At 42.0% G+C, this 15,872-nt stretch overlaps 1 protein-coding gene across 10 annotated transcripts in view; it reads left to right on the forward strand.

The window, feature by feature from the left end:
- The window catches only part of Atp8b4 (ATPase, class I, type 8B, member 4), a 235,200-nt gene that overhangs the window by 58,635 nt on the left and 160,693 nt on the right, over positions 1-15,872 (forward strand). For all 10 annotated transcript variants that reach the window (XM_013510347.1, XM_013510349.1, XM_013510351.1 and 7 more), the window contains 3 exons: positions 7,407-7,520; positions 10,681-10,779; positions 14,726-14,787. In XM_013510347.1, the coding sequence (XP_013365801.1) occupies positions 7,407-7,520; positions 10,681-10,779; positions 14,726-14,787 (275 nt within the window). The remainder of the gene's footprint in view (positions 1-7,406; positions 7,521-10,680; positions 10,780-14,725; positions 14,788-15,872) is intronic.

Below are 15,872 nucleotides of genomic sequence, written 5' to 3' on the forward strand. Positions count from 1 at the left end.
CCATCCATCCATCCATCCATCCATCCATCCATCCATCTATCCATCCATCCATCCACCCATCCACCCACTCATCCATCCATCCACCATCCATCCACCCATCCATCCACCCTTGCATCCATCTACCCATCCATGCATCCATCTACCCATCCATGCATCCATCTACCCATCCATGCATCCATCCACCCATCCATCCACCCATCCATCCATCCACCCATCCATCCATCCATCCATCCATCCATCCATCCATCCATCCATCCACCCATCCATCCACCCATCCATCCATCCATCCACCCATCCATCCGCTCACCCATCCACCCATCCATGCATCCATCCATGCATCCATGTATCCACCCATCCATGCATCCATCCACCCACCCATGCATGCATGCATCCATCCATCCATCCATCCTTCCGGGAAACTGGGAGAAGGATCTGGTTGCCTCTATTCACTGGCTGTTATTCCTAGTGGTCTCTAGTGATGCCCTGGTGAACCTTGCACTATGAAATAAATCAGTCCTCACTGTTGCCTGCTTTGCAGCCTAGTACTTAGAGTTTCTCCTTTGAGAAGCAGCTCAGCTGCAAATCACCTCTGAGACTCAGAGCAGCTGACCACTCTGTGGTCCCGCACGGTGGGGGTTTCCTGTGGAATTCCTGTGTCAGTTCCTGCAGAAGACAGCTACCTGCTTTTCTGCATGTCCTTAAGAGAATCTGCTGTTAACCCCAAAGCAAATTTAGGGGCATCTTCATTGAACTCAGACTATCTCAAGCAGAGTTTCAAGGTCAGTGAAAATTCATCAGACCCTTTGTGCCTGCTGTGATCACAAGATAAGACTGACACTTTATTTACAGATCATTGCTGCTGTGTTTTAGTGATAGAAAGATACTTTAAAAGTCTTTTTCTCGCCCCCACCTCTTGCCAGCATAGAAAAATTTCCTTCCCTGTTTCACAGCCTGTTCTCCCTTCTCCCTCCTAACATCCGGCTTCCAAACAAAATCCACTCATCAACAACAACAACTCCACAAAGCTGGATGTTGTGGGTTTGTCTGAATTTTGATGTGTTGACCAGCCCTGGCTCTGAAGGGGCTCAGCACAGCAGGGCTGGGGCTGTTGTGGGGGGTGAGGTGTGGGACTGAGGGACTCCCTGGCACAGCACCTCACATCAGATGGGCCTCCCAACATTCCCCGGCTCATCCCCAGGGATGCAGGAGAAAAATGCAACCCCTGAGGTGGCCTTAGTTACGCAGAACCCTGGTGTAAGAGGTGGAGTCCAGGAAGGCTTGGACTATTCAGAGTGTGCTATTCTCAGCCCGCAGCCCACAGCCCGCTGGGAAATTCTTTATGTGCGCCTTCCTTGTTAACTGGGCTTTTCCACTGTGCTTTTGTTGTTGTCATAAACACTGAAGTTCTGCCCGAAATTTGGCCTGGTTCCTAGACCGCACGACAGCGCAAACATGCTCCCATTTCGTCCTAATAAACAAAGCTACTTATATATTCCAAGTTGTCCCAAAACTCCCTTGTCATTCAGGAAACAAGCCTGGGCAAGCTGGCTGCCACATCAACGCAAAGAGAGGCCCGTGGTGCTCAGAGCCCTGGCTCCAAGGGGCAGAGCCCTGAAGCAGGGGACCCCTCGCAGCACAGCTGGACCTGCAGGAGCAGGCCTAGGGCCTCCTGACAGCACCAGGAGAGCAGTTCCTTTGGGACCGCCTGAAAATCCCACAGAAAAGCAACCTTCGCCTTCTCTTCTTTTTCATATGCCTTCCTTGTGTTTCTCCAGAGAAAGCGTAGGAGGGGTTGGCTACAGGTTGGCTTGTGGTAGACCCACTGCCCTTAACTCCCTTGAGACACCCCTCTCACTTGCTTCCAGCGTGCTCATTCCACTACTCTTGACCATGTAACTTTTTCTGTAACAAGTTTCATTAAAAAAAAGGTAAATATTCACTGTATTTTTTGACCACCCCTGGTATACTAGGTCTCTCTCTCTCTCTCTCTTTATAATTTTATGGGCATTTTCGTCCCTTTTGGAGATGGCACAGAGAGAAGTTAGCATTTTGTTTGGAGCTATATAAAATATACGTGTCTAAACATCCCGGGAGGAAAAAAAAATTAGTGTGATTCAATTAATCTCAGAGGGAAATTTAATTTGTTCCCCTGGTAATTGTGCACAATTGGTTCTTTGTAGACAAATCCCTATTCCTAGGACATGTACTAGGTCTAGAAAGGCGTTCCAGGTGCTGGAATACAACCAAGGCGTGAGGGCGGGGGGAAGAGAAAGGGGGGATGCTGTGTGACCCTTGTGCTTTGGGGGGCCACCAGCCATGCTTCCTGTGCTTCTGAGGTCAGGAGGGAAGTGTGCTCCTGAGATCGGAAATATGGAAAGTGACTCTGGCGGATGGAGTGACTGTGAGCTTCCCTTGGGCTTCCGTGGGAGAGATGCTGGTTTTGTACCAGGTTGAAGGAGGTACAGTGAGGACCATGAGTCAAGAGGCAGCCCAAAGACTTTCGGTTTGTTCTGCATCTCCAGCTCTGGCTGGACCCAAGATGCACAAAGATGAGCTCAAGGACGGGGTGAAGGTTGAGCACCTGCACCCCCTCTCTCGCTATCTGTATTTTTGGCTCACGGCAGTGCTTAGCATTCTCCTGCTGCAGTTCGTGGCAAGTGACTCAACATTGCTCCTGTGGTTGGGGCACCCTGGCTGGTGTCTGTTCACAAATGCTCTCCTCTCCACCCCTGCAGCCCTGACCCCCATGGGCTGTGCACCCGGTGACACTGAGTAAGAGCAAGAAGCTGCGGTTTTGGCTGGTGTCACCGAGGCGCCAGACATCAGTTCTCCGGCCCTGTCCACTGGATCGTGCATTCTTTTGGGATCTTTGCATAAACATGGGTGTTTCACATATTTCCTGAGTAGTGCAAAGCCTTCTGGCCACTTCCTCTTTTTTGGCAAGCTGTCTGCGGACACAGCTCCACTCTGGTTTTTATTTTCTGCTTTATAGATAATCACTCCCCTCGAGTCAGGATTATTTTTCTCATTGGAATCTGGATGGTATCATACAATAACTGCCTGCTCTTGTGGCAAGGAGGCTAGATGTTTCCCCTCTCAAGCTCTGGGTGGCTGATTTTTATAGCTATTGTGACATAAAAATGTCTCATCAATTGAGGAAAGGTCTTTTGATAGCACTGAAAGCGTGGTACTCATTGCAAAAGCTCCTAGGGTCTGGCCTGGGGCTTCACAGGTGTGCGGAGTGTCCCCAGACAGCCACCGGCTCGTTTCAGCTTGGTCTCCTGTGATGCATTCTTTATGGCAAAAATACAGATAAAAGCGAGCTATCACATGATCTTGAACCTATTATGAATGCTCGTACTTGGTGATTGGTTGGTTGGCAATAAAAGAGAAAACAACTCAAATTGACGTAGGCAAGAAATGAGTGCATCCATGTAACTAAGAAGGACAGATTTAGGGTTAGCTTCAGGGGAGGCTTGGTCTAGCTTTTTTCTCTATGTTTCTTCACTCTGCCTTCCCTGTGGGCTTATTCCTGGCAGCCTCCCAGCTCAGGACCCCAAGATACTAATAGATCTAAAGGGCTATTTGCTTCTGGGTTGAATGAAATAGGAAGGAGAAAGGCTACATTTGTAGCACATTGCAGAATGGACATAGGTCACATGGCAGTCTCTCAACTTGAAACTGGAACGAGAAGGAGGAGTCATGTGGTTGGCCTAAGCTGATCTGAGCCTGGTCCTGAGTTACAGATGGGAGTTGACCCCACCCAGATGGAGCACTATTAAATTGCAGAGGAGGGAAAAGTTCAAATGTCTGTCACCCCTGGCATTGACAGGTCAGGATTTGGAGATGTCAGGGTTAGTTTCCTCTAGTGCAGGTAGTCGTTGGTGGTATCCACGAGTGTCTCAAGTCTTCTGTGTGTTGGACCCACGGTACCTCTCTTGGCTAACGTGTTGTGTGTTGAAGCATTCATGTTCAGGGCGAGACCCTCCAGGGCTTTCTCCTTCCCTTTGCTTGCAACTGTAAACATCTGAGATAGAGGCTGTTCCATCACGAATGACAACAATGTGCAGATTCATACTGATGGCAAGCTCCATGAGCAAGAAATAAAGCAGCTGGGTGAAGGCACAAAGACCTAGGAGTTGTCTGTTACTGTGGCTACCCAGTTCATCCCGCCTAGGGAGCTGCATTTCTTAATCCCCTTGGATTCTCAGGGAGATGCTCACAAACATCCTATATTTGTGCAGTTCTAGTTCAGTAATTATACAGATGAGAGATATTATTAGCACCTTTTTTTCCCCCCAGTGGAAAAACTGAGGTGAACTCCCTAAATGCTCTGTTTGTTAATTTAGCACTGTTTTGTTTTCTTAAATAATACACTTGTGGAAGAGGAGCAGGAGAGGGAGGAGAAGGAGGAGGAGGAATAGAAGAAAGAGGAGGAAGAAGAGGAGGAGGAAGAGGAGGAGGAGGAGGAGGTGGGCAATTTCTGGAGCATCTAGGAGGCACTTTGCACCTTTGGTGCTAATAAAAGCCAGGCCAGAAGCCCTGACTTCGTCATCATCCAGGTGGGCTGGTTCACTGATTGTCTCTATGAAGCGACTCATCTGGGGACCCAGGAGAGAGGATGAGGCTGGAGTAAAGACAGGTCTTCACTCTCTGGGGTTGGGGAGAAGTTTCCTGGAATCCATACTCAGATATCGTAGTCTTTATGGTGAAGAAGTAGCAAGGAGAAGCAGCTAAAAGATTTTAAGAAAGATGTTCCTTCATGAGGTTTTTATTGTAAAAGACAGAGTGCAGACCACATGGAGATAACCCAGGAATAAGCGTGAAAGGACAATAAGGAGGATTGGCTATTTCTAATTTCCCGTGGTGTGAGAGGCGGCTCTTCGAGGACTGTGGGGAAGCTCTCCAGTGCGTGTTGTGGAGTGAGTCGCACTGGTGTTCGACTGTAAGCCCATAGTCAGGGTCAACGAGATGACTAGATGTGAATGTGGATGATTTAGGGTCCCACAATGCTCACATTCTCCGACAGAGCTGTGAGTGGATCTGTTTCCTTTGACTGGAAAACTAAGTGCTGTAAAGTCGATGGCTCCAGAGCAGTGCCCAGGAGGGGGAGCCCGTGTTCCGCGGTCCCGGTGGAAGCTCTGCCAGCTGCCTCCTCCGTGACAAAATTACAACACCGTCATCACTATATGGCAAGCTGAGTAAACAGGAGAAACTTGTCGTCATTTCTGTTTGGCATTGTCATGTTAGTCCACACAACTGGCTCTTCACCTGCACTTTGCAAGTGAGTTTCTCTAAAATTCCTGCTGTGATTCACACTATCCTAGATGTTCTATCTGTCCTTTCAAAGCAAGAGGCAAGTGTAGCTGCTATTGTAGTTTTAATTTAGAAGATAAATATAAAACAAAACCAGGAATAGGCGATACTTTTGGTTACCTGGTTTTTCTCCTTAGATTTTGTCTTCTGTATTATTTTCTCCAAGTCCCCTCTTAGGGAAACAGGTTATTGACATGCTGCTCTCCCAGCCCAACCTGTCTACAGGCAGTTTGCATCACACCGACTAAGTTGGAAACTCTTCTTTTAATCTTCTTATTTTCCCACAATTTGCTACACAGAGCTGGACACCTTGATGCCTGGTTAACATTAAAGTGGTCACTTATTAGATGGTTAAATTTTCTTTAAACAGATAGCAGTGGCTACTAGGAGCATAAACAAGTCATACCAAAGCAATCTCACTTAAAAAGATCTTATTCTGGGTGTGTTGATTCTGAATTTCAGCAGAACACGCAACTCCAAATTTTCCATGCTATGTTTGTGGATAAGAGTTAAGCCTCAGAGAAATGTAGGTAGGTGTGTTTCTAAGTGGTTAAATAAAATATATTCAGGATGTTTTCTGTAATCCCTGAAAAAGGTGTTAACATTAACCTGTGGAGAAGTTTCTGGTAGTTTACCATAGCTTTATTGTCTTAGTGAATTTTTATTGTCTGTGGTCCTGCTTTTTTAAAAATGCATTTAGTTACCTGCAATGTTTGGAAGCCCAAATAGAAGTATGTTTTTGAAATTTTCTGATGACTCAAAGCTGGGGGGAATAGTTAACATTTTAGTAAATTAAAGGTTAAATTAAAGGTGGCACACACTTATAATCTCAGCACTCTGGGAGGGAGGGAAGTGCAAATTTGAGCCCAGCCCAGGTAACGTAGCAACTTATAAAGACTGTCTCAAAATAAAACTTAAGCCCTGAGGATATAGCCCAGTGTGACAGCTCTGGGTTCAATCCCCAGCACCACAAAGAAAAAATTAATTTTTTTCCCAATTACATTGGCATAATAGAAATATGTGAAAGAAATTGTACATTAATATTTGAAAAATTAGCTATAAATGTTTAGGAAGGGAAATCTGATTTAATAGTGGTTTATGTAGAAATAACCTAGGGATTTCAGTTGATCAAAACTCAATACGACTACACAGTGAGACAATACACAATGCTAATGAAATTTTAGGGCTTGTTAATATAATGGTTTAGAATACAAGACATACAAGTCCCTACTGTGCATGGATCGGTCGAGCCAAGCCTGTAATTCCCGTTTGAATGTAGGCTCTGTATTTAGACAGATGTGTAGAAATGCAGAGGGATCCAGAAGACGCTGACCAGGAAGGAATGTTCACACAGCGAGTCAAGGAGAAAGCTGAGGGGTTTGCGAAAGCAGATCAGAGTGGAGGAGACGCAAGGGAGTCCTAGGAAAGGTCTTCAAATATTGGAAGGTTACCAACACGACAAGGCCTTAGACTTCGTCTCTGTGACCCCAGGGGTGCAAGTTGGCATTAGGCAAGAGATTGTAGGCAGGCAGGTTTGGGTTTCTCATCATAGAGACCTTTCCAGTGATTTCCATTCTGAAACAGGCACTTCCTGTTTTATAAGGAAGTGAGTTTCCCACCACAGGAGACCTTCAGAGACAGAGCAGGAACCCTCATCAGGCCCTAAATGGTCGTGCTCCAGGAAGGTGGACCAACGATCGCCAGCAAAGTTTCTTCTATCCTGTGTCCCCAGCATGAAAAATGCCTACAATGTAGGAGGCTCTCAAGCAGTGTCTACCAAATGAGCGAGTGTTTTAAGGGTTAAAAAAACCCGGAAAAGAGGACTTTTGCGCTTGATGTGGATTTTTGCCGCAGCTGATTTTGTAGAACCAAAGGGCACTGTCCGCTAGTGTTGGGAGCGTGTCATGGAGTGGCGGGGGGTGGAGGGGGTGGGGACTGAGGGTCTTGGAGACACACACAGCTTAATATTTCCTGAATAACTGCCTTTTTTTTTTGTTGCTCTGGCACAACTCATGCTCAAGCTTGTAGATTTTAAAGCTACGATGAGCAGTGCCTTGCCCCAAATTTACCTGACGCTATTTCTTTTCCAGGATAATCGGATCCACACCTCCAAGTACAACATTATCACCTTCTTGCCAATTAATTTATTTGAACAGTTCCAAAGGGTGGCAAATGCCTATTTCCTTTTCCTCCTGATATTACAGGTAATGTATTTATTTTCTCACCATCTGTTTGTTAAAAGTATTCATATAATTTGAAGAGGTATGTTAATTTACTTAGCTAAATGTTTATGACTAAGGAAAGCCATGCTTATCAGATTTCTAATGTTATTTTTGCTGTTTCTCTTCACAGATGTGGGAGGGCTGGGCATCGGTAAAAGCGAGTGCATTAATCATTTTAAACACTGAGGTCATCTGAAAATGTACCTTTGCACTTGATTTGAACCAAACCAGAGCTTAATCACTGTTCACAGCCTCTTTCCTTCCTGTATCTCCCTTTCACGCTGACATTGCAAAGACTGCGGAGGCAAAGAGTCTTAGCTGGCTAAGCTTGAGAAGGCTGTGGAGCTTAATTTGTCAAATTTCATTTAAATTTAAGGACAATGACACATTTTATGTATATAGAAAATAAATTATGTATGCTGTGTGTTATTTCACTGCAGGGTGACTGATGTTACAGTTTTGAACAGTTAACTGGTAGTCAGTAATCTTTTCCTCCCCATCTGATTAGAATTTGGGCTTAAATAAAATTTCAGCTTTTACTGATATTTTGGGAAGGAAAAAAAACATAAATCAAGAAAGATACACACAGTTCTCCTCACACAGAGGTCATATTATGTAGTTATTTACCTGGTTTTTATTGTAGATAATTTAATCAGGCCAAGAAGGCAGATTCAGAATGTACTGGGCTCTGTGTTAGTTACAAGAGGTAAGAAGGTGAGTTAGATGTGTGAGGTGCAGATTAACAGCTTTGAGTGCTATTTTTTCTTTAATTGATTAACTATTTATACTAAGGATCTTTAGTTGTAAGTGGCAGAGATTTAAATTAGCTTAAGCAAAAGATGAATATATTCAAGGGTCTATCTCCTTTTGAGCATGCTTAGATTTATGGAGCATAACAAATTCATGTGGCTTCTCTTTCCACCTTGGCCACATTTTTAAGGAGGTCCTCTGTACCTGGTGGCTCTGCTGGCTTTAGACTTTTAGATTAGCTTTTTAACTCAATTCCAGAGTGAGATAGAAAGGGAGAAGGGGAAAGAGTGAGATAGAAAGGGAGAAGGGGAATGGAGGAGGGAAGAGAGAGAGAGAGTGAGAGCGAGGGAGAGAGTGAGAGCAATAGGGGCTGGGGATTTAGCTCAGCTGCAAAGCACCTGCCTGGCAAGCGCAAGGTCGTGAGTTCGATTCCTGGTACCGGAGAAAAAACCAAAAAGAGAGAGAGAGAGAGAGAGAGAGAGAGAGAGAGAGAGAGAGAGAGAGAGGAATTTGCTTTGATTGGAGCTGTATCCTTATTTCTCACCTGATCACTGTGGCTCAAGGATCTGATGCAGTCATTGGCTTAACCCAGATTATATGTCAAAATTGGAGCCAGGATTAGTCAGCCTACCAGTTCACAAGGACTCAACGTAGGGGTGATAGGATTCTAAGAAATAAGGATACAGTTGAGAAGAACTGAAAGCTGACTAGGGAAACACCAAAACCAAAACCAAGACAGAAAAACAAACAAAGTGAATGAACGACTCCCCATCCCTTTTGCTTTTGGTTTCTTCATAGAACCCTTTAGTCCATCCTAGGATTTTGAATTCATTTCTCTAGTGGCTTTTTAACTTGTGGTCAAAGGGTCTTGTTCATACAGTTTTATATCTGGAAGGCAGATTTGAGGTGGCTTAGTTCTACTTCTTTTGTTGATGAAGAAATAAGACCCAGAGGTTTGGTGGCATGTAAAGCTTTCACCATGAGTTAATGAGAAAATAGGAGCGGAATCTCCTATTTTTCTGCTACTAGCTCAATGTTTTTGCTGTGTTCTCAGAGGCTTTATAAATTCTGCTTTGTTTTCTTATTGAGTTAGAATTTTTATTTTAAAATGGTACATAACCATATACAGATTTATGGGTTTTAAGTGATATTTTGATAGAAAGTGTATAGTTATCAAGTCAGAGCAATTAGCATTTTCATCTCCTTAATTTTTTTTTTTTTTTTTTTTTTTGGTACTGGGAGTTGAACTCAGGACCTTGCACTTGCCAGGCAGGTCCTTGTGCCACTGAGCTATATCCCCGGCTCATCTCCTTAAATGTTATTAAGCATTTCTTTGTGTTGGGAACTTTTGACTCCTGTCTTCTAGTTATTTATAACCTATATAACAAATTGTGACCTATAGTCACCCTAATGTGTTATAAAATATTACAATTTATTCCTCCCACTTAATTCAGAGGCTTTTGAGATTGAAAAATCTGAGTACAGAAGGGATAGTATGAAATTGATTTAGTTTAGACTTATTTGATGGGCTTGCTCTCCATCTATGGACCATTTCCACCCAACCCTCCCTGCCTGATAGTGCTGAAGCAGCTCCAAAATGAACCCTGTTTGAAGACCACCGGCCTCAGAGTCATGTCACTCATCCTTGTGTCTTTCTTAAGTGATGGCTTTGGAGCTACAGGCACAAAAGCATAGGTTTTGGAGTCAAGGAGACATAGGTTCATATTTTAGCAGGACGTGTTCTTGGCCTGGTTCCTTGGGTTTTTAGATACTTCATTTATAAAATAGGATATGATAACCAGGACTGCAATATTTTCTGACTTCAGGTCACCATTCACAATGGATTCTGTTGTGCGAGAAGGCATTTTACATGGAATACAAGTCCAATGGGTTTGTACAAAATTCTACCAGAGACTCCAACTCACTGAACATTTCTGAGGATCAAATGATGTAATACATGGAAAATAGCAGACTGAGTGTCAGCGCAAGGTAGATGCTTGGAGGATCAAAGGATTTCTCTTTGAGAACCGGCATGAAAAAGATTGATGGAATTGTTAAAAGCTGAGATAAGGAGTTGTGGAGACAGGTGACATTTGATGTCCTGGGGAAAGATCACCATCTGTGAAAGATTTCAAGACTCTTACTACTTGGTTTGCTTTAAAATTTTTATTTTTTCGGTCAGGTAGTTTGAAAACTGGCAGATAGTATTTCTACTCCATGTACCTTATAACTCAACACACTTAAGTTATCAAAGGGCACTCAACATTTATACAGCTTACTGAATATAATCAACCCCATTAATTTCTGCCATGCCTTATACAATTGAACAGCAAACTTAAGAGATTTAGTTTGAATTTAAAAAGCTCTGAACTATTTGAAATGTTTGTTTCAGCTAATTCCAGAAATCTCCTCCTTGACTTGGTTTACCACCATCGTGCCTTTGGTCCTGGTGATAACTATGACTGCTGGAAAAGACGCCACAGATGATTATGTGAGTATTTGCTGCTCAGTTTCAACTGTGGCTTCTCAGACACAGAGTGGAGATCTACTTGGAATTTTAAATGAAAATTTTTTTAGTGACTACTGTATATTCTTTTGGTATTTGTTTTGCTACCTGTTAATATGGGTGTTGTAGAACCAGAACCTGTTTAAAAGCAAGAAGCCTTCAATAACTAGACGTCATACTCCCTTATTTCATACAAGAGGAAGTGAAAGCACATGAAGAGCTAGTCATTTGCTAATGATTGTGCAACGAATTCGTGGAAAACAAATTATATTTAGAATTCAACCTCAGTTCACCCAGTGAAGTATTACTTATTCCTTGTCATATACCTTGGTCTAGGTTTTGGGAATTGGTAAATACATACTCCCATATTGTGGTCAACCTACTAGGAGTTACAAAATCAAAAGTTTCAAAAGTCAAAAAACTAATGCAAATAAGTGAGAAGTAAGATGATAGAGAATTTTAAAGCCCATGTAACTCAAAGGATGTCCAATTCTAATTCCAATTCAAAGATTTAAGATACAATTTTAGGAAAAATCAAACATCTTAAATCTAGATAAATTATATTCTGATCCTGGTTGCTTGTATGTGTCCTAGCCTTAATAACTATTTATATATTTATATTTCAATGAAATATCTACATCTGTATCTATCTCTCAGGCCTCTTCTAGAAGTTCATATCCATATTTTCTCTTTTTCTTTTTTGTCTGTTTGAGACTGGGTCTCACTATGCAGTTCAGGCTGGCCTTGAGCTCACTTCATAGTACAGGCTGGCCTCAAACTCACAACGATCCTCCTGCCTCAGTCTCCCGAGTGCTAGGATTACAAGCATGCGCCACCATGCCCGGTCATATCCATATTTTCTGTTGTCTATTTTAACTTATCTTTAAGCATATAGTTGGGCAATACTTTCTGCACAAAATGAAAGTCTTTGCCTTTTAATTGGAGTACATAACTCATCTATGGTTAATGTTATTATGACAATTAGGTTTGAATTTATTATCTTGCTGTTGTTTTCTGTATACCCCATTTGTTCTTTTCTCAGTTTCTTTTGCCTACATTTTAGATTAACTTTTGTGATTCAATTTTATATTTAAATTAAATTGAATAGTAGATATAGTTTTCCTGTGGTTACTTAGGATTTGACTTAATGTAGTCTACATGGGGCCATCTGGCTTCAGAGTACTTGCCCATATTCACCACACTCTTCTGTGCCAAGCTGTACGAGGAATGGAAAAATGAAATGCACACAGAAATGAGTTCTTTTTTAAAGTTTCAAATTAAAAAATGAGGAGATGAACCCCGCTAAGCCACACACTCAGATAAAATAATGTTTCCGTTTCTGTTGTTCTATTTGTAGGGAGAAGTTTACACATCAATGAGTAGGCTGGATAAAGACAGAGGCAGAGAACAATAATGTCACAAAGTAATATTTTTAAAAGTGCCTTGGTTCTTTATGGAAGGAAGATGCCCTGCAGTAGCTGGGTTGCAGTAGCTGGGTTGCAGTAGCTGGGTTGCAGTAGCTGGGTTGCAGTAGCTGGGTTGTTAATAGGAGCAGGTAGCATAGGGAAGAGAGAGTTAGGGAAGGCTGCTGGGGGAAAGTGGAAACCCAACCCCGTGGCTGATTGTGAGAAGGAGAGGTGGGAAGATTTGTTCTTGGCAGGTTGGTTCATGTGATGTTTCTTCATGGTCATTTTGTGTATAATCAACAATTTTATGCATTATCAATTTGATGTGAGTCATTTTAAAATCGCACACACACGTATATATTTAAGGTATTTGTCTTTATTTACCATGTTTTACAGGATACACAGGGTATAACTGTCTTCACTCTGAAATGCCTGACATGTTTCATGGTACACATTGTGCACTCTGGCACACACAGCATCTGAGGCTAACTTTTCACAAATGCAAAGGGCCTGAGACTTCCACTTGTAATCCTTCCAGATGCCCTCGGGCCCAGTATCAAGACCCCTGAGCGAAGTGGGAGTGGACCCTTCATGAGGCCCAGAGCGTGCTGCTCACCTTTGGGGATGGGCTGATTACCCTTTCCCTATGATGCTCAGAGAGTCAATTTAGAGGATTACTCCAGGTTAGATACAGATGTGATAATCAGTAAGTGTCCTTTTGATTCTACTGCAGTTAATGCTTGAATGGGCTCTTATTTTTATGATGATAGATGCCAGCTCAAAAGCTGGACATTTTTACCAGTCAGGGTCTTGGCAGGAGGCAGATGTCACCCTGAAAAGAGAAGACTGGGTAGTTTGATAATGAAGGGATCATTCATTTATAAAGGGTGCGGGGAAGGAAAATACTCAGGAAAGCAACATGGGCAGCAAAACTACTTCTAGGCCTGAAGAGGAAAAGGAAGGAGCAGTCAGTCACCAGACCCGGAACTGTAGCTGAGGGCTGTTCACAGCAGCTAGAGCCATCGCCGTCTGTAGAGGACGGAGCCATTGCTAACGCAGCGGGAAGGAAACCAGGGAACAGACACGCCTCCCCACTCTCCCCAGGCCCTCTGATCTCACCGGTATTCCCTACTGGCCAAACCAGCAGAAGCAAAGACTACACAGGCATCTTTCCACGGTCCAGGCCAGGACGGAGAGGGACAGATGGAGGTGCACTGTATCTAAACAGAGAATGTTCAGCAACCCCACCAGGCCACACACTCAGATAAAATAATGTTTCCATTTCTGTTGTTCTGGTGAGAGAGAGAGAGAGAGAGAGAGAGAGAGAGAGAGAGAGAGAGAGAGAGAGAGAGAAGTTTACACATCAGTGAGTAGGCTGACTCAATTTACTTGTGAAAACTTACAATATTTTAAATGATTGTCATGTTAACAAATGCTATGTTTGTTTTCTTACTTTTACTCATAATATCTTTTCACTTCTATGTGCTGTGCTGTGTAATTGTGCATAGTAGGCATAGCATAATAAAGTGATTGGGATGGGTTTCAGAAGAGTGCAGAAAAAGAAAGTCTGGTAGAAGCACTATCTTATGTATACTGCTGTTGATACAACATTTTGGACTAAAAAAGAGAAAAAGCATTTAACCTTGTGATTACAGTCCATGAAGTGCAAGTTTCACGTCTCTGAAACTGCGCTATTCATCTGAGCACTTAGGCTAATATGCTGAAATAACTCTCTCCGTGTTAGCTTACCACTATTTGTGCTATTTCTCTGTATCACCCTCATCTCTAATTCAGTTCATTATGATCTGATCTTGACAGATAAGAAATACTCATCTAAGTGTCTGCTAATTTTTGTGTCTAGTGGAAAGCTCAGAATACTTAGATTCTTCTGAGCAATTTAAGGTCTTTATATTACTGGAGTATACAATAAGAAATATAATTACTTGGGCATAAAACAGAAATCCACACCAAATGTGGTTCAGTATTGCATTCTGATTTTTGTTTTAAATGCTCAATATTTCATAAGATCACTATTAACAGACGTTTTGGGAAATAAAAACATGTGTTGTTACAAGTAATTTCTTTATTTCAAAGAAGTTCATAAAACAGAATGAATGATATTCCAGAAGATTCTGAGCACATCTGGGAAAGAAGTGGAAGCTCCCATTGCCTGATACGGCATCAAAATTAATGTCTGGTTTTCTCTTGGGACTATGTGGTGGGGTGAAAAGCATATTGTCTTCTTAGCAGCAACTAAAAACATGTGAAAATTGGAAATGTAAGTCTATCACGTGGCTAGAATTCTTTCACCGGTGATGCCTAGAGTGAGTTTTAGTGAGATGAGTGTTGGTTTAGATCTAGGACAAGGGGCTGGGTTCTAGGTAAGTATGAACTTGGGTTTGTGTTGGACCAGTGGCAGTAGCTTTCAAACAGGTTACTTCAGAATCATCCCAGTGTTCCTATTTAAGCTGATAAGATATGATTTATGGTTATCCATGACAAATACTTTGATTTTTTTTTTTCAGTTTCGTCACAAGAGTGATAATCAAGTGAATAATCGGCAGTCTGAGGTGCTCATTGATGGCAAGTAAGAAAAGTATTTTTTTGGTTATTATTAAGATTTCTGGGGCCACAAACTGGTCTTGACAATCAGTGACTTCTCCTACTATTAAAATGTATGTTTCTCTTCTCTCTTTGATTTCTTTAAAATTGAATATAATTCCCTTCTATTTTTGTGATTTACATTCAGTGAATACTTGTGTTTCACACTCAACTTAGGAGTTCAAATATCTTTGGAGTTTCTCTTGTGAAACACAGGCCTATCTTTGTCACTTTCCATCTTTAGACCTAATACTACTTAGAATTGGTGCATATACCGTGGTTTGTGTATCGTAGCTTATTATAGGTGCTGGAAAATTTTAACTTGGTGGTTTCTAAAAATATTGCTAGAAAGACTTCTGGCACATAGTATCTGAAGGGCTGGTAAGAATTCTGTATTCCCTTGACAGTTTAATTGTGAATAGGTTATGTTCTGCCTCATAGATTTTTCATTACATTTAAATTCATCCATTACTAAAGAAGTGTTCTTTGTGAGAGTAGTAGTAGAATCAGAAATGGTTTAAAACACTCGTATGTACACATAAACAACAGTAAAAACACTTCAGAAAGCTCAGCAGAGGTAAGTTTCAAAACTCTTCCATAGTTTCTTGTTTTCTTTTTCTCTGTCTCTTTTTTTTTTTCTTTTTTGCTACTGATAACATGTGGCAAGGTAATTTTGTAATGTACTTTTAATTTGTGATCTGGCAGTAAATCATATCAATTAGTGAGTCATTTAGACACTGTGAGGAATGTAATTTGAAGAAAAAATAATAAAACAAATTAACTCTATGCAGAAGAAAAAAATACAAATGACAAAGTTATCAAGAGAAGTTAGGTAAAAGAATTGATTTCTTTGTATCACTAAAATGCTGGCTAACACTAATCATCATAGATCCCTATAGTTTTTCCTTATTGGCTGATCTTAGCAAATAGTGTTTAGGGAAGAGAAAATGATCTTACTCTAGCATCATAATGTTAGAGAGAGAGCCCTGGTGATCAGGACGAACCGTAAAGACGCCTGGAAGCATCTAGCCAATGGCCAGGATATCAGCTTCTCATCCTCCCCAGCTTCTC

The sequence above is a fragment of the Chinchilla lanigera genome, unplaced genomic scaffold, assembly GCF_000276665.1.
Source record: "Chinchilla lanigera isolate Chin_1 unplaced genomic scaffold, ChiLan1.0 scaffold00008, whole genome shotgun sequence".
Lineage (NCBI taxonomy): Eukaryota > Metazoa > Chordata > Mammalia > Rodentia > Chinchillidae > Chinchilla > Chinchilla lanigera.